Source organism: Hippichthys cyanospilos, chromosome 19, assembly GCF_059441005.1.
Source record: "Hippichthys cyanospilos isolate Australia breed blue-spotted pipefish chromosome 19, RoL_Hcya_1.0, whole genome shotgun sequence".
NCBI lineage: Eukaryota > Metazoa > Chordata > Actinopteri > Syngnathiformes > Syngnathidae > Hippichthys > Hippichthys cyanospilos.
In genome coordinates this window covers 3712450-3731871 of record NC_142387.1, presented here as the reverse complement: position 1 = coordinate 3731871, position 19422 = coordinate 3712450, and the positions used below count along the sequence as shown (strand labels likewise).

The 19422-nt window shown below is 36.8% G+C and overlaps 1 protein-coding gene across 1 annotated transcript; it reads right to left on the bottom strand.

The window, feature by feature from the left end:
* Positions 1 to 255: 255 nt before the first annotated feature.
* On the bottom strand, positions 256 to 18794 carry hnf4g (hepatocyte nuclear factor 4, gamma). The gene is made up of 11 exons (XM_088401897.1): positions 18623 to 18794; positions 8896 to 9061; positions 7397 to 7491; positions 6844 to 6950; positions 6453 to 6602; positions 5351 to 5438; positions 4813 to 4965; positions 3692 to 3741; positions 3412 to 3598; positions 1242 to 1361; positions 256 to 1147 (listed from the first exon to the last, which is right to left on the bottom strand). Exons 1-11 carry the CDS (start codon positions 18651 to 18653, stop codon positions 1026 to 1028), a joined length of 1269 nt encoding a protein of 422 aa, XP_088258023.1. The 5' UTR covers positions 18654 to 18794; the 3' UTR covers positions 256 to 1025.
* Positions 18795 to 19422: the final 628 nt, after the last annotated feature.

Sequence of the window (19422 nt, the reverse complement as noted above, 5' to 3'; positions counted from 1 at the left end):
TGGTGTTATTGCACATGGAAAAAAAATCTATCCTAAATATGTTTGTATCAAAAGGCTATATTTCTGTAGATATTGTGACTGGAAGAATAAAAATACGATAGTAAGATATTTTCCATTTTGTGAGGGGCATATTTTTGACAGCTATTCATACTATATATACTGACAGATAATTCTTTCTGTCACACCCTTTGTTTATTTTTATTTAAGAAAAAAAACAATGATCTAGATAATAGTAATCTTAATGGGTACATATGATGCATTGATGAAATGTATTTTATTCATTCAACCATAGTTGTACAAAATCCAGAACAAGAATTGTCTAAAAAAAAAAACACCCTAACTATACAAACACAATAATATTCACTGAGATATTAATTTAAAATATTTTGATTGCTTGCAGCGTGCAACAATAGAAAGCTGCACCATCCTGAGAACCCAAATTTTAGAAACACATCTTGTCAGTGTGTTACATTAATAAACTGTACAGTATTTTCTCATTTACCAATGCTAATAGCATTACTTTTCAGGTTTGTTTTCCCTTGGGGTAGAGGCTTTTCAATTTACATAAGAAATTAATATGTACATTGGTTCCAAGGGAAACACTAATTTGTGCTTTCAATAATTCCTACACATTTTGTAAAATGCCGTTATTATGTACAGACACTTTTAAAACATTAGAATCTCTCAACATGTACTATTGTACACTGTTCTATGTGCACTTCATATTATTACTATGTTATTCTATAACTGGGTAATTACTATGTTATTCTATAAGTAGTCAAGTTGAGCAGATATTTTAGCTATACTTGTATATGTGTTAAACTAAAATTACAGAGATATTCTTACCTTGATTCTTTGATGCAATTCGTATAAAAAACAAATATTGAAGTTAATGTTGAAGGACATTTTGCATTTTGACCATTCTAAGATTTTAGAATGAGCAGGGCTCCATTTTTTTTTTTTTTTTTTTTGCTCACTGTGATTGAGTTGAAAGACATGATATAATAAAAGACACAGATCCCATGTCATGGCTCCGCCTGTGTGGAAAGTGAAGGACTGGCAGGAGGACAAATGGGCTGGGCAAAGTGTTTGTACATCTCAGGGGCTTGACCTTGAGGAGGTGACGGGATGGGGGTGTCCGGAGAGGCTGCAAGAAGACAGAAAATCTTGCATTAAAACAGAATTTTTATATGGATGCTCCTAGTCTTCTTTATTTTTTCCTATGTATACATTTTCCATACCTATCTGTGGAGTGTGTGTAATGGGCATTGTGCTGATGAGCAACGTGTGTCCAGTCACAGGGTCCTGGGTTAGCTGGGTGTGTGCTGGATGGTGCAGGTGTGTGTTCTCCGATAATAAGCCTGGACAGAAAATAGAGGCCTTCACTGGTCTGCCAACAGCATGGAAGTACTGTACTTTATTGCACCACATATAGAAGTAATGTAAAAAACATTTTGATGAACCTGCCAAATTTCATTTGAATTTCAAGCAATTCTGCTACATTAATCATGCATGCTAAGAATCTTCCTGAAAGCCATCTATTAAAAAATAGTATGTATATGTATATATTACTGCTGATCATTGTGTCTTAAAAGTGCATTGCAATATATTGCGATACAGCAAAGGCACAGTGCGATGTGTATTGTGATATATTGGGAAATGTCTGCATATATATTACCAATGACTGGAAAAAACAGAAGGAAATTATTAGAAAAGACAAATTCTTTTTTTTCTTTTTCAGAAGCCACCCATCATTGATTTCTATGAGCATTCATTAAACATTCTTTCACAAAAAAAGCAGCATGTCCACATTTTTTTTAATTTTAAACATGCCCTTGACTGTGTTAATATACATGTCCCCGACATACTTTCACATGGCACTGATGTGGCAGGAATATTATATTATTATTATTATAATATAAATTATATTAATATTATAATATTATTGCGCAACACTGTGTGCTTTCCTTTTTCTACCACTTTTGCTCTTCAACCATAAACAAAACAGATATGTGATGTCACTTGTGTTGTTGAAAAAAAAAAAACAGACAAAAACAAAAGAGAAATCTTTCATTATTATTTATCAAATCCAAAAAAAACCTTGAGATTCGGTCGCTTCTGTACAGTTGTTTTTTCTTCATATTACAAAAAAATATTACAAAAAAAATATTACTCAGCATATAAAAGAAACAAAACAAATAAACACATTTTGAAATCTAAAAATTCCTATTAGAAATAAACGCAACATGAGATTCTACTGCTCGTTAATATGCCTGCTCGGATATTATAGCGCTTCTCAGGAACACATACAGGAGCTTACTACAGATGACTTAAACACAAGGGAGCCCAAAATATGACTCAAATGGCAGAAGCGAAGGAAATGCTATATTCACATCATAAAGTTTTCTTTTTTTGATGTTTGCACTCCTCCTCTGCGGTCACTTTTGCCTTGGAACATCGCCTCACTCGAAAGGTAATGTACTGTACTGTACCATTAATGTGGTGTTTCTGAAGCGCTTGGAATTATTCACCTTTAAAGCATGATTCATAATATGACAAAAATATGAGTCCCCTAAAATGGTTGTTGAAAATGAGGAAAAATAACTCAACTTGTACTTGGAGAAATATGGTCTTTTATTTTCTTTAAGACTGTATTATATATAATTGTAACCATTTACTTTCTGCTTTATGTGAGAATAGTCCCAAGTGCTGGCTGCAACCTTTAGTTTTGACTATTATGGGATATGGTGCTGTTTTCTTTTGTCATTTGCCAAGTAATTACAGAATAACATTAAGATAAAACATCATCATTCCTGTGTGTCACAAACTTGCTTGAACGTGGGGTGTTCTAGCGTTTAGTTTGGCAAAGACCCTTGCTGTAGCTTGCTATATCTTTGCTGCTATCATTAGCTGTGGCCACAGTCGCAGCTGGGTGCTTTGCATTAATGCGGTAGGCTAAAAGTGTGCAGCTAATATGGTAAGCAAGCTCCCTCTTAAAAAGAATGTATACCACTCTAACAAAACCCTACCTTACCTTTTTTAAAAGTTAAATTTACCATTCAACGGACCAACAAGTCTCACATGCTCTTCCTTTTGTATTTCTACTTTATGCTCCTGAATTAGCTCTCCCACCCACAACAGGAAACAAACAATGGTAGCCAATCTGGTTCCACTTCAGGGTGTGATTCTTTTCCAACCCACAACTCAAGCAGCAGAAGCATGATGCAAAAGAAATGGATATGAGCATACAAAAACATAAATATAGAGATAAAAAAATTATACTAATGTACTTAAGCTTCAACAATGACTGTAATTGGTTGATTACATTTAACCCATTATTTTGATACCCTTAGTGATACTTTTGCTTCTGTGCAAGGTCACTATTGACTGTATGTCAAAATGCACTCTCACCTCCCAGCAGCATCTCCTGCAGCAGGTTGTCGATCTTGGCAAGACCACAAAGCTTTACAAACTGAAGTTGCTCAATCATTTGCCAGGTGATGCTCTGCAGGGTGGGCAGAAGGAGTAATAGCTCCCCAAAACGACCCCGTGAGTCATACTGCCGGTCATTAATGTAGTCTTCTAGACTCATCTGAACCTGCAACCCACAATGCAAACTCTTTGAGCATTAAAAAACACATCCCTTGGATATTTTTCCTTAATATTAATCAACAGCATGATTAAAATTTACCTGCAGACGTATGGCTTTGATCTTGACAGGATCCCGCAAAGACTTTGCATCTGTAGATTGTGGGAACAAAATGTGATGAATAAAGAGCATGTTTAAATGGAAATCTTCCATTTTGAAAACTTCATGTACATACATACATACATACATACATACATACATACATACATACATACAGACAGACAGACAGACAGACAGACAGACAGACATACATACATACATACATACTTCTTCTAATTGTATGAATCTATTTTTTTTTAGTTGTGGTTGGTTTCCATGCATGTTTTGCTTTGTAAAAATGTGTTGTGTATTTATACTCATTAAAACAACAAGAACTGCCTGTATGTTGTTAAATCTGGGTTATAAAGTATACTAAAATATTTATAATATATTAATTTGATAATTTGGCAAATGTTGTCACTTGGTGTTGACTAAAAATGGCATCACATTCGCTCAATGCTTGGCTAACGGCAGTCAGTCAAAAAGTCACTCAATTAACAGCACAACATCATTTGACATAAACATAAACACGAAGAACGTTGCCCTTCACTGCCCCCCCACCCACGCGTCCACAGGCTAAAGGAGACGAGTCAAGGCGTCTTTTCCTTTCCATAATGCGTCAAAGCCCATTGAAAAAATTATCCATGTAGCCTCGTTGTTGTCAACAGAAGCAATTAGGAGACGCTTGACGAAAGTGCATTTTTGCGATGTTCTGTGCAACTGCTCAAATTAGAGGTATATATGATCATTTTAAACGTTGTAAATGACATTTTACTACGTATTTTGCATTCAAATTAATGTTCTTCAAATACAGTTATGTGGAAATTGGTCTGTTTTATAGTAATGGAGCTATAAGTTGACCCCACCCCACACCCTCGGACAAATACAGTACAGAATATGGTGACTTGTACTCTGAGAAATGCGGTATTATTTTTCATGTAGAATTAATGTCTATAAATGTACATTGCAGTCGCTCAGGGGTCAAGTAACAATCAATCACGGTACGCCAATGCAGGTGTAAACCAGAGCAAATCCAAAATAATCTCACACTAACCGCCTAGTTGGATACAAAACCTCTGCTAGTAAAATGAGAAATACTGTACTAGAATAAGCCTCTAAATTACCCGGGTCAAAGAAGACGATGGCCTTGAGTGCAGCATATTCATTGTCATCGATTTGAATGTCCTGAAATGGCTGGACCAGCTCATCCAGGACTCTGTTTGCAACCCGGCAGAGCTCCGATTCTGAACTGTTCCTGGGTATCACACAGCCATTTCCTGCACATTCACAAACACACAATCATGTTAGGAGCTCGGAGGGAGACAAGGTGTGTGGGCATGTATGGGGTCAATTGTCGGCATGGTGACTCAGAGACCCTTGTTAGGCCTCTTTAAAGATTCCAGGTAAGGCTATGGTGAAGGTAAAAGGTGGGAGAAAGGTTTTGTGCACTTAAATGTAGGTTGGTGACAAATCTGCTCACTTGTATCAGAATGCCACACGCCCCAGCAAAGAGTTATTACTATTTAAACTTTTGAATTCACAAAGAGAGAGCCTTTCAAGTCAATCATTCCTCAGCTGACCCAACATTTAATCAGTCATCACATTTCAGTGCCGAATCACATGTATGCACCACATATAAAGCCAGATGACATTCTCACATACCTAAAAGCAGGAGATCCTTGAATGATATTGACCTTTTGGCCACTCCCAGCAAAAGGTGCTCACCTGCATGAGCCCTGAGCAAGCTTACCTGGAGACAAACAATAAAACACTTCAAACACAAACAACGAAACAATGCATGCCTTTGGATTCCAAATGAATAACACTTGGAAAATATACAGGAAGGTGAAATAGAGTTTACTGTCTCTACCTGTGTATGTCAATAACTCTCTGGTTAATTATTACTTTCAATCAGGGGTGTGGCGGCCATCGGGAATCTCAGGAAAAATTATTACTCATTTTCCCGAACGGCCGGTCTATTTACAGGCAAGTTCTCCAACTCTCCCGCCACCAGGATTACGGTTTTGTGCGTGACGGTCATCATACGATATTTCTCGGAACAGGGGTGTACTTGGTCAAGAAAATCGCTATCGGTATTATGTTGCAGTAGTTGGCTGATGGAGTTCTTACAAACAAGATGGTTGGTTGAGGTCCAGTTGGCTGTTCTACCAAGACTGAAATCTGTTAGAAAAACCTAACTAGAATTTAAGTGTTTACCCATGGAATATTCACACAACACAAACTTATTAGTCGATGTCACACTTTGCCATAACATTGAAATATACTAAAATTATGAGAACATACTCACCTTTAATTCCTCACATTTTAACAGAGCTCACTTACAGTTGTTGACTTCCACCATGCAAAAAATGTTTAACCGATTTAACACAATATTTTATGTTAGGTTTCATCAAGGATTACATGATGGCTGTTATCCCCACCCAGTTCCCTAACAAAGAATATTCCATGTTCATTAAAATAATTTATTTGAAAAAAAGTCTGATATACAATTCTGCCATTCTAGAGGACCTGAGTGGAACTATATCATAATGCCAACACAAGTCTGTGACAGCATAGTACCCAAGACTGTAAATAGCAGGCGTGTGAGAAAATAGTAATTTACAATTAATGGATCATGCACATCTAGAATAAACATGATTCCCAGCTAAATTCCTATGAAAATGCTGTATAAGCTCAACACAACAACAGAAAAGGTTTACATGACTGTACATGAACTTAGACAGACCCTAGAATGTCTTCCTACCTGGTCATCTAGTGGTAGTTCTCCAAAGGATGGAATGTATTTGGCCCATTCCACCAAAACCAATAGTTGTTGTCTCATAGAATCACACACATCCCCAACAGTGGCGGATTTCTGTTCTCTTAGGTCTGCTACTCCAACAGGAGTGCTTATCTGGAGAAAAACGGGGAATAGATAAATGGGTCACCGGTCATCACTATGATCCATATACTGAAAAGAGATGGATGGATGGATGGATGGATGGATGGATGGATAGATAGATAGATAGATAGATAGATAGATAGATAGATAGATAGATAGATAGATAGATAGATAGATAGATAGATAGATAGATAGATAGATAGATAGATAGATAGTCTTGAGGTTTATCATGAGTTTGAAGTGATATGAATACCTGTTGGGATAGTGATTCCGCTTGGGCCAAAACTGTGATGGGTGGAAGGTCTTGAGGGTCTGGAATACTTCTCCTAGAGCTGATACGATCTCGCTCATTTTGCACAGCTAAAACACAATGTGCAGTTTGAGAAATGAATACAAACTCTGTGTTTGGCAAACCACTCTCTCTATGTCGACAGGACATAGAGGAAAACAGGCAGTTGGGCAGTTAATATTTAGGGGAATAGTCATAGAGGCTGGCATCAGCAAGACGAGTAAAACGTTAACCAGTCGCAATCCAGAACAGCTTTGAATAACACATGATTAGGGGTCATAAAACACTGCGCCAAGGTTATTCTACTCATAAACACACACATATGTAATCAGCTGTGACAATTTCAACCATTTTGAAGTAGCTTTTGGGACAATTATATTTCTTAGCCTTTATGAAATATGTTTATTTCTACCAAAATGAGCACATTGTCTTTGTTTATGACTTCATGTCTGAACAGTTTCATTACGATAAGTTGTCCTGAGCCATAAAAATGTCAACGCCAAATACTGTAGGTTACCCTCTTTTTTCATGCCAGCTCGGAAGCATTTGTTGAGTCTGCAGAAACGACACTGGTTCCTCTTATCTTTGTCAACCACGCACTGCCTGCTAAACCTGTGTGTGACAAATAAAAGTTCATGTTTTAGCTTTCCAAGCAAAAGACGAGGATTCTCAAAGTGGGCTGCGTCGAGGCCCAATAATTTGAGTATTTTGGAACTGATTTAGTTGATCTTTTTACAGTTACAGATTTGTGTCTTGTTTGGGAGCAGTCGCTGTCAGTGCACACGCGTTGTTCCTTCTCTTTGTGAGCTCTAGCCCATGAGTGTCTGTGAGTTGTGTTTTCTTCATTGGAATGTTGTCATTTGAGCTAATATGCCCAAAATTAGTCGTTTGTTGTCCAACTTTTGGCTGTAGATAATAAGCCAGTTAATGTTAGGTTTTATCTTCAGCATGCTGTATAGCACGGGTGGCCAAGTTTGGTCCTCAAGAGCCACAATCCAGCCTGTTTTTAATGTATCCCTTCAACCAACACAACTGACTCAAATCAGCGTCATTATCAGGATTCTGCAAAGCATGCTGATGAGCTAATCATTTGAATCAGGTGTGTTAGTTAAAGGGACACAATGAAAACAGGGTGTGGCTCTTGAGGACCAAGCTTGGCCAGCCCTGCTGTATAGTGTTACCTTGTATGTGTTTAGCTCGCTAGCATTTTCGTTTAAGCTAGGTATTTCCTTTTGATAAATGTTGGAATATGCAAATGTTTTGCACTGATCATACTCCTTTCCATCTAATTAACGTTTTGTATTGAAAGGAATACCAATTGTAATTCAGTTATATGTTTGATTTAATCTATGCAATTTGTGTACATTTAGCAAAATATATCATTTTTGTATATGGGACTTAGCTGAGTTATGTTTGGTGTATTTTCTTTTCTTGACAGTTTTACAATATAAATGAGTGAAATCTGTACAACTGACAGAACTAAATTAAAGAAGAGTTACACTCATTTGCTGTTCGCTGTCTGTCTATCTTGATAGAAGCTATTGTAACTAGGAAGGACAGAATAATTGAGTTATTGATTAAAAAAAAAAAAATATATATATATATATATATACATATATATATATATATATATATATATATATATATATATATTTGTGTTCATTTCATTTTATTTTACGTTAAATTGTGAAAGTATTCATGACTCATCAATAAATTAATTCCACTAGTTTAAGTTTGGCTTAAATAATTTTTATTTTTGTTTCGTTTCCGCAAACATTTGCAATGGGGTCCTTGAAAATCTGCTTTCTAAAATGAGTCACTGACTCCAAAATATTTGAGAACCCCTGACATAGGGTACCTGCAACTTAACAATGTATTCTTCTTTTTTTTAACACGTCATCTTATTATGTTGGCGTACCTTACATGTATACATGCAGGTAATTTTTTAAATTTCCCCAGTTTCTGAATATTCACCTACATAAAGAGGCTATATTGCTCAGATCATAATGTTTGTACCTGCAAGTGTAGATGTGGCTCTTGCGTATGGAGCGCCTGAAGAAACCTTTGCAGCCGTCACAGCTGGATGCGCCATAGTGTTTTCCTGTGGCTTTGTCTCCGCAAATGGCACAGTTACTGTTGGTCCCATCCGGACAAGGTAGGCCTGAATCTGTTGGCATGCTTTCTGAGATAGCAGAAACACACAGAAATAGTCAGAAATGCAGTCTAGAAGGACAGACAGGAATTAAATATGTAACATATGACACTGTAGATCCCAATTGAACGTAAGATTGTATTTCTTTTTATTCAAATTTCTTTAATGATTGTATACTAATCATGAACTTGATGTTAAATTGCTTCTTAAGGAAAGTTGCATTATTAGTTCCAATGTTTTCAAAGTACATATATATAAGCGTAGCTTTGCACTAAAGTGCTGAATGTTTGCCAGCAAGTATTTTGTGTATTGCGTACAGTTAATATTACTGAAATAAAGTCAACCAGGAAATAGTAAACATTGGATTCAATCAGTGGCACTAATAAACATTCTTGTTGATATCCTTATTTCCACAGTCATCTCCGCATTGTTATTACCCTTATCATTTTGATTATTATGATAAGCACCGCCGCTTTTGTCACCGTAAACAAAACCATAATCATTATCTTTGTTTGTCTATTTGCCACCTTGAAAAAGTCAGCCAAATAGAAATGAACATCATGTGAGGATTGAAAGATATAATTTTTGATACTATTTTATCATCACGCATGCTAGGAGGACATCAGGAAAATAGTCACTAGTCAATAAAATATTTTTATGAGGCGTACCTGCAATTTATACCTAACTGTTCTCAGCTTTATTAAAATTCCTATTGTATGCTTTCATTAGTCTTACCCCTCCTTTGATTTTCTCATCTTGCTTGCGATCAAAAAAATAAACATAATTCACAACAGCGGTCAATGGAAAACATGGCACATGCACAACATTAAATGTAATCATCAACATTTACTAAGTCATTCATTTTCCTTATGTACTGAAGAATTAGGTATTAAAAGCATTCTGGGATTCTTACTGGTGGGTATTGTTTCTTAAAAGTGAATTGCGATATCTTGCGATATAGCAAAGGTGTATTGCGATACGTATTGCGATGTATTGGCCAATGTATGTAATAAAAAATCAATAAAAAATAAATCTATGGCATAAATGTTAACAATGACTGGGAAAAAAACCCAGAAGGAAAGTATTGGAATAGACAAATTCTATTTATTCCTTTTGCGAAGCCACGCATCATTGACATCTATGAGCACACATGAAAAACATTATTTTTCGACAAAAGCAGCATGTCCACATGTTTTATTTCTAGCATGCCCTTGATAGTATTAATATGTCCCCATCCCAGTCTTTCAGATTGCACTGATGTGGCAGGAATACAGAGGTGCGTTTTGCCACATGTGCCTCTTTTGCGCAACATTCCATACACTTCTTTTTCTGCCATTTTTGGTCTTTAATCGTAAACAAAAACAGATCTGTGAGGTCACTCACGTTGGTGAAAAAAAAAAACCTGACAAAAAAAACAAGGAGAAATCTTTTATAATTTATCAAACACAGTGACACCTCAAGATACAGTCACTTCTGTATAGTTTTTTTCTTCATATTACAAAATTTACTTGGCATATAAAAGAAAAAAAAACTTGAAATCTCAAAATTCCCATTTGAATTAAACACGACATGAGATTCTACTGCTCATTTGCCGCCACATTTGTTTTGGAAAATGGCCTCACTTGAAAGGTCATGTATTGTAACATTTAACATGGTGTTTTTGAAGTGTTTGGAACAGTTTATTATCAACCACCACTCTTGAAAGTTTATACTCCAAAGTATTTTCAGACTTGTGCATATTAATGAAGGTTGCAACCATTGCTGATGTCAGACACCTTTTCCTGGGGCATGTGCCCCAGTATAAACCAGCTATGCCCCAGTATAGACTATGCTCATGCCCCAGTGTGGATTGGACAGTGTAGAATGGAGTGTAAAGAAAAAAAAACTGCTGTGCAGTTGTTAATACACAGCCAGCAACAATGTTTCCCTCCACGTATTAATTTGTGACTTGCTGTCGACGAATGCCCTCCTTCCCTTATCCCTCCAGTTGCGTGTCGAAGTTGGCTCAATCTTTGAGATGTGCGGCTGACAGTGGTTTTTGTTGACAACAAAGTTTTCAAGAGTCATTGCAATTGACTTGAGGTGCCTGTATGAAGCAAACCTACTAGTCAAAGCGTGCAAAAAGATGTTTTAAAAAAATGAGGAAATGAGGAAAGATGATGTTACATAAGAAAAGTATTGCTTGCAGTTTGCCCTAGCATCAGCAACCTTCACAAAGTTTACTGAATGAGCTGAATTAGCTTGCATTAACTCTATCAGTGCCAAGGATTATCTGGAAATGCAACCCCTAGAGTGCAAGCCAATTTCAAACATTTTGACGCATCTTTCAAGAATATTGGGTTGGATGACTATGTAGACATTGGTGGTATCATGCGAAAGATTGGATTCCAGTCTTTACCTAGAAGAAGTAAGTAAGATTCTACCTTATTCCATTCATTAGTCATCACTATGGTCATTTTTCAACAATGTACAACCATGTAGCGTAGGTGTATATATAAAAAAGGAAAAAACAAAAACAAACACCAACCATGAAACAAAATGTAATCTCAGCCATATTCTCACGAGGATCATGGCCCTGCTGGTGCCTATCCCAGCAGTCTTCTGATGGTAGACAGGATACACTCTGAACTGGTGCCAGCCAATTGCAGGGAACAGAAAGGTGAACAATCATTTGCCCACACAAACATACCTAAGGACAATTTAGACTGTCTGATTAACCTGTGCACAGATAATACTCAGACAGGCATGGGGAGAACATGCAAAGTCCACAAAGAATGGCTGGAGCTGGAAGCAGACCCATACTTAACCATGAGCCGCCAACAAAATGTAAAGCAAGGTTTTTTATTGCATGACCATGCATTTGACCACATGATTTGATTACTTTTTGTAATACATAAGTAACACATCAACACTGCAGGATTTACTAGTCACTCCAAATCTGCACTGCTTGCATTATGGGGTAGGGAGACTGGTTTTGCAATGACAACCACAATCATCTTTTCATTTCAAGGTTTCATACTGCATACATCATACAGTGGGCCCCCGGGTTACAGCGTCCCTGGTTTACGTTTTTTTTTCATGTTACGATGTGGAATACTGAGTTTTTTCGTCCCTTCTTTACGGTATTTTCCCCACTTTTCAACAAAAACTACTGTCATGGCCCTCCGGAGTTGGCTGTATTTGTGTTGTTTTGTCTCCATCTGCAGGCGTTTTTAGGTAATTGCACTTATTTTCTGTTGCGGTCAAACAACGCGTCGCTACAATGCTGGTCTGCTATTGATCGGTGTCTCCTCACGAAGATGCTGGTCTGCTACTGGTCGGCCTCACTCGTTTCAAAATGGCAGGACGTTAAAGCTTTGTTCCATCGTGACTGGTTACAAAACCGTATTTATAGTGCATTTTACTGCTTAATTCAAAGTTGAATAGGTTAGCCATGGGTCCCAAGATTGCTAGTGATGTTAAAGAGAGAAGTAAGAAGATGATTTATATGGAAACGAAGCTGGATACTCAAGAAATACAGGTTACGCTTACTAGGAAATATGGGCATAACAAGCGCCACTCAAAGGTAAAGAAATTGTTTCTATATTTTTTAATCATGATGTTTTCTGATTGTATACATGTATATTATATATACGTAGCACTTATTATACTATTTTGGTACCAATTTTTAATATGTATGACCAATTTTTATGTTTATACCTGGGGTTCTAAACGCATTAGCTATTTAACATAGGTTTGGATTGACGGCATACGGTGAATTTGCCTTACGAGCCCAACCGCGGAACAGATTAATCTCAAAACACGGGGGCCCACTGTATATGATGTATTGAAATCTCAAATAAAAAAGCATAAAAGTGAATGTTTGTGGTGGTATCTCTACCATGGTGCAGACTGATTTGTGATGTATTTGCATGGTATATCACTAGTGAAATGTTGTGTGAATGACAACATTGATGAGCGATCAAAACATTACGTTATTTACATTACATGATTTGAGTATATACACGTCACTCATCTCTCTGCGGTGTGAGGGGCATGGTCTCATGTTAATAGGGGCTCTATCTGTGATCTATCTTGCTTAAATGCATGAGTGACAGCATTTAAAGTAGACATTGTCTCATTAAAGAAGGAGACAAATTGAATTAGCTAAGGTAAGAGAAAGCATGCATGTCGCATAAATGTACATTCGTGTTGGTATTCCACATGGCTGTATGTGCCTCTGGCTTCTGTTCGATGTCATGCTGAAGGATCACATGAAGGTGTTTTAGACTATTATTGAACAATATATCGATATGTTTTATTGGTTGATATTTATATGACTCATTCATGAAATTACATTCGAGACGAGAGACTCCAAATCATTCAGAGGCACCTTCAGAGGGATGCACTGGTAAGCTTGTTGGATCAAAAAAATCCTTAGCAACGAAACTTGTTGGTTGATATTTCTTTATTTTCATCAACCTTGATTACAATTTGAACCTTTTGTTTGCTGGGAAATAAAGTTGAAACCTTGAAGGGGGTGTTTTTAATGAAATAAAAAAAGACATCTCTTTGCATCTTAGGATTTTTGTCAACAACTCAAAACTTATACACCTGATTTTGTCTAAACACATCTCACACAGATAGATAGATAGATAGATAGATAGATAGATAGATAGATAGATAGATAGATAGATAGATAGATAGATAGATAGATAGATAGATAGATAGATAGATAGTGACATGGTGGAAGAGCACGTCCACCTCACAGTTAACAAGACCCGGGTTCAAATCCAGCTGTTTCCGGCCTTTCTGTGTTGAATTTGCATGTTCTTTCCATGCCCGCATGGGTTCTCTCTGGGCACTCCGGCTTCCACACTCAGGAACATGAATGTTGGACCCTCTTAATATTTCTTAGGTGTGATTGGGTGCGTGAATGGTTCTTCCCCGTGTGCCCTGCAATTGACTGGCAACCAGTTCAGGGTGTCTCCGCCAGCACGCAGCCACAGAAAAGTTATATGCAGTCTATATGTTTAAAGTTATATGCTACAGATTGGTTCATGGTCTGACTACTATTTGGTAGACAGGCAAAGATTTGTTTCATTCTTGCTGTAGTAATAGTGTGACAAATGGTGATAAATTAGAGCATATAGTTAGTACAGTGGGTTTTTTTTTCCAGTATAACTCTGGGGTACCGAGTGGTCCGTGGCCCACTAACAACCTATGGGGTTTATATACAAGTAGAGCTTTGAGCCTAGCAATGCCCCTGCATAAAGCTGCAGAAAGTGACTCGTCCCCCAGTTTCAGAAAATGAAGCTCAATTTCAATGTATGTTTCTGTGGCTGCACAGACTTACCTCCTCCTCCATAAAGTACATCAGCATTGTCAAAGCCCAGTGTGCTGTATGAAGGATCCAGACAGTCACAGTAGTTGGCAACTTCCATATCTAATAGAGATTTACCCTGAGAAACAGTTAAATACTTCATTCCTATTATCCTCACTCTTCTTCCAGTCCTTCCCCTTTTTCCTTGTTCTTGCTTTTGTCCACTCTATCTAACGTCTTAAAGAGATGACAGAGGAGATCCCTGAAATAAAAGATCTATGATCCCAGGTGATTGGTCCGGGAACGAGGTGAGGAGGAGGAGCTGTGACAAAGACTTCTTACCTTATTGTACAATACTTATCTCTCTCCACTGCACTTATCACAGGGATGGCAAGATTACAGTGTAAGAAAGTAAACCTTGATCAAGTGTTTTAATTTAAGAGTAGGAAATATGTTTCCTTTGAGTTTGGTGGATATGCCTCAACTTATTCCTTTGTACAGGAAAATGTGTGCGAAGGCATGATGATGTGCACAGATTTATGTGGGATGTAGGATGTGCGTGTGTAGATGTGTGTGTGTGTGTGTGTGTGTGTGTCCTCCCCAAGCCTAATCTAATCAATAGTGGAGTAATGGCAGCACCACCTCAGCAGATATTATCTGTAAAGGCACTCATTGAAAGAGCCAAACACCGATAAGTCCATTAAAGCCTTCCACAAACATACTCTTGGTTCATAAAACTTTACTTTGAAATTCACAGATTAACCTCACTGACCACACTCCATTTAAAACTTTACACTATTTCATCTTTAGTTACTGTATATGATGGAAAGAAAGACTCCAGTCACAAAATACACCAAAAAGTTCTATATGTCAGACCATCAAATGTGTATAAATGTGTGTGGTGTATACATTACACCACCACTACAGTAATTCTATCAGTTTGTTTAATCAAGCATCATTATTTACATTTAAAATAGACAACTTGAGTGACTTGTAATACTTTGCCAAGGTCAACGGGATTCACAAGCAAGAGGACGAATGTTTCAACAAAGTTACTCAAAATTAGAAGTTACTCTGTCTTGTTATGACGTTTGAATGTCAAAAATGTGGATGTTCCTGTGATGCCTCATCTATTGAGCTCGGAGCACTAGCTTCATCACGATAAACTAGTTTAAAAGTGCTGCCAGTTTATATCAGGGGTTGTGCCAAACCTCATTGTGTGTCTAAAAGGTCATCCTTTTGGGGTATTGTCTTGAAGACAGTTGTAAAAGATAAGAGGACGTATCTCAAAGGAAGTGAGAGAGGATGATACACCTACAGTTAAAAGATCCAAAGCTGTGTCAAAAATGTTGCCTTTACTAAGATGTTAATGGCATCAAGCAGAATCCTCATACCTCCAAATCTTCACTTTTCAAGAGACTCCAAAAATAGCTTGGTTGTCCAATAATTTGTAAAAATGACATGCACACATAGACTGGCTGATAATATATTCTCTCTCTCTCTCTCTCTCTCTCTCTCTCTCTCTCTCTCTCTCTCTCTCTCTCTCATATAGAGAGACAGAGAGAGAGAGAGAGAGAGAGAGAGAGAGAGCAATGATAGATTACAATTTAACCAGATAGGCTCAGCCTTCCTGATTCATCACATTTGTGGAGAGTGAACATGTGCTCTTAACCATTTCGTGTTCACACCTGGCAGAAACCATTCACCGGAATTAAGATGTGGTTATCGTACATACAGGTAGAGTTTCAGCTGTCAGTTAAACATAGCGAAATTAATCAAAATATATCCGTTTCTGTTACCATTTTTACCAACTAATGGTAAAAATGATGAGGTTTTTTTTGTCACCCCTGCAACAATCCTCAAGTACAGTAATATGATCTTTTGGCACAGTCACTGGTTCTACAGTCAGCAATAGTATAAAAGTCCACATAATTGCCATAGAAACCCCCAAACAACTAGTTCCATTATGACATGACACACATTTTGAGAAATCCTCGTTCTACTTGGAAATTACAAACACAGTTATCAAACCTGTGGGTAACTGCTGTGTGGGTGCTTGCATGTGTATCATTAGAGAGTTAAAAACTCAAATTTTAGTCGTTCATATTGTAACATATGTTAGTAACTAAAAGGTTACCCAACTAAATACAGTATTAGTATTACATTTAATATCTTGTCCATCACACAGTATAATCTGATATTACACCAGTGTTTATTTAATACATTTACCACACAGTTTCCCTAGTAGTGCAATGTTATGACATCATCAGTTTCACAATCTTAGCAAAAGTTTAACTACTTGAAACCAAACTTAACATAACAATATAGGTTGGATCCAACATTTTCATGTGTATTAAAATGGATGCATTATGTACCCATTAAAAAGTTCATATTTGGTCGATATTTAATTCATTCATTATTTTTAATGTACAATTTATACCTTCAAAAAAGCATTTTGCCTCTTGCTGCGAGCTGGAAAAAGACATCACATAAATGACCAATCACATCTCAAAATTTATTTTTTAATTCATCCATCCATTCTAGAGTCACCTGTCTTTACAAGGGTCGTTGGCTTGCTGGTGCCTATCCCAGCTGACTTCATGAAGGCAGGGGGCCTTGAACTAGTTGCTAGCAAATTGCAGGGCACACAGACACAAACAAACATTCCTACACCCAATCACATTTAAAGGACAATTTAGTGTATTCAATTCACCCTACGTAATAAAGGGATTAAAATACTGTACAAAAAGATTTTCTATCCTTTCGTTAAACGTTCACAATGCAGTACAGATTCAATGATTTAAACTGGTTTTAAGCTTAAGCCAACCTTTCATTGGGTGTGTAATGAGCGCAAATAGCTCCATCTAGAATGGCAAATCCATAATTCCAGTTATGGAGGTGAAAGTAATATAAAAATGATGCAACAGTAGTGTAATACAGTACATTTCAACTACAGTAATATTTTAATGTAACTAATTACTTTTAAAAGACGGTAATAAATAATAGATAATGCATTACAATTTTGAAATAATTTACCCAAGACTGAGTTTGGGTTATGATTAAAAAAAATTATATTTTTCTTCATTTCATTTTACATAAAATTGTGAATGTATTCACGTCTTCAATAAAGGTACCAATTTAATCAGTTTAATATATTCACAAAAATTTAATGATTTTGAAATTTGTCAACTAGAAGCATATAAGTCACGTCATCATCAAAGACCTTGATTATTTAGTCACAGTCAACGTTTGGCAACAACCTGTTTGGGGAAAATTTGCCCGGTTTGTTAAGAAAAAGCATGCAATTTGCAATATTTATTATGTAAACTTCAGTATGGCTGAAAACTAACAAATAGACTTGTTGTCAAATTGAATCTGTTAGTGAATAAAAAGAACACTGATGTTTAGTTTAAATTATTTTGTTGTTTCTGCAAACATTTGCAAAAGGGGTCCTTGGAAAATTTGCTTTCTAAGAAGGGGTCCCTGGCTGCAAAAAAAAATTGGAACCCTTGCATAGCATTCAAACCAGTAATGAAAAATGTGATATATATTGCAATTACCACAAATGTAAATACACTTGCAATCAAAAATTCCAAAAAAGAGCTGTGTAAAAATAGTTTCTTTGCATCAAATATTGCTATTGCTTTCCCTAGGGTGATACTTTAGCAATATATTTTTTTATGTTTCTAGTTGGCAGTAATGTTGGATCACAACAAATCATGTTCAGCCCTGTTTCCAATATTTTAGTTAGCAAATTAATTTAGGAGTGACATCACTAGAAATGATTTCATTTGATTGTATAGACATGCTTAAGTAGCTACTAGATACACTAAAGGTAGAAGCTTCTAAACCTATAGTATAGGGTAATTTCTATTACAGTTTGTAAGAAAGAATAGCTTCCCTAAGTCACTCCCTCCCCCTAAACATAAATGTTGTTACTAAAAAAATGTAATACATATCTGAAGAAAAAAAATATAGAACATTGGCTATCGGTTCTATAGCATCCCCGCGGCAGAAGTTCAAGTTGCCTAGAGAACATGAAAGTGTGCTATCACATGATCTTTACCGCACATGTGCATCAGCCATTGAAAAACATTGTGATATGACAGTAGACTCACTCAAAAGCTTTACAGTTTGAAAACATTACATGTGAACCCATTTTGAGTGAAAATAACTGTTATAGAACCAATAATACAAAAGTGCACTGCCTAAGGAAAGATTCATCACTGAAGATGCACCACTTCTGTTGAACATTTTCATTTCAGTGACTTACAGTAAATGCGGCTTACCTGGATTTCTGTTCCTATCTGGAATGTGCATTTATCCAGGTGTGTACTCTGACAATCAAGGAGTCCAACGAGGAGAGGCTGACGATGTTTGAAAGCAAATGCATTCAAAAACTTTAAAAAGTGAAGTTTGGAGAGTTGAGCAGCCTATAATTCATGGAGCGACACATTGAATGGCGCCACCATAGCCCTGCCATTAGATCGATTTACTAAACAAACTGAAAGATGGGTGGGGATGTTAAACAGTAACCCAAGCGCCATAAAATCCAAAGGGAGAGAGATCACCAGTTGTGAGTGTTTGTGTGCATGTGTAGAAGTCAAGCGAGGCCTTCAAGGTAAGAGCCAAGATGAGGTGAGGTAATGTTTCACAAGGTAATGGTGACAAAGTAACACTTTATTTCTCAGTAAGACAGATGAGCTTCTTAGCTATGCATACAAAAGTCAAGTGTGAGACAATATGATTATAAGTATATTTAGAGCAAAGACATAACCAACCGTACGTTGGTGCCTTAAGATCCAAGCAGTGGTGGTCCGAGCATTTCACACTCACGCCTTCAGTGACATCCGACTCAAATAAATACCCCAGAAGCACACGTATGCATTACTGGATGTTGCGTCACCTTAATCATGTACAACACAGGCTATTTTCCGGAGCATTTAAACATAAAAAAAAACACATCAGCATTTAAAACTTAGCACTTAACGGGATAAAGTCAAAACTTAAAAATAAAAGTTAATTTAAAATAATTTGTCCACATTTTTTCTTCTTCAGAAAGATTGTACACTAAATTACAAATCAGAGT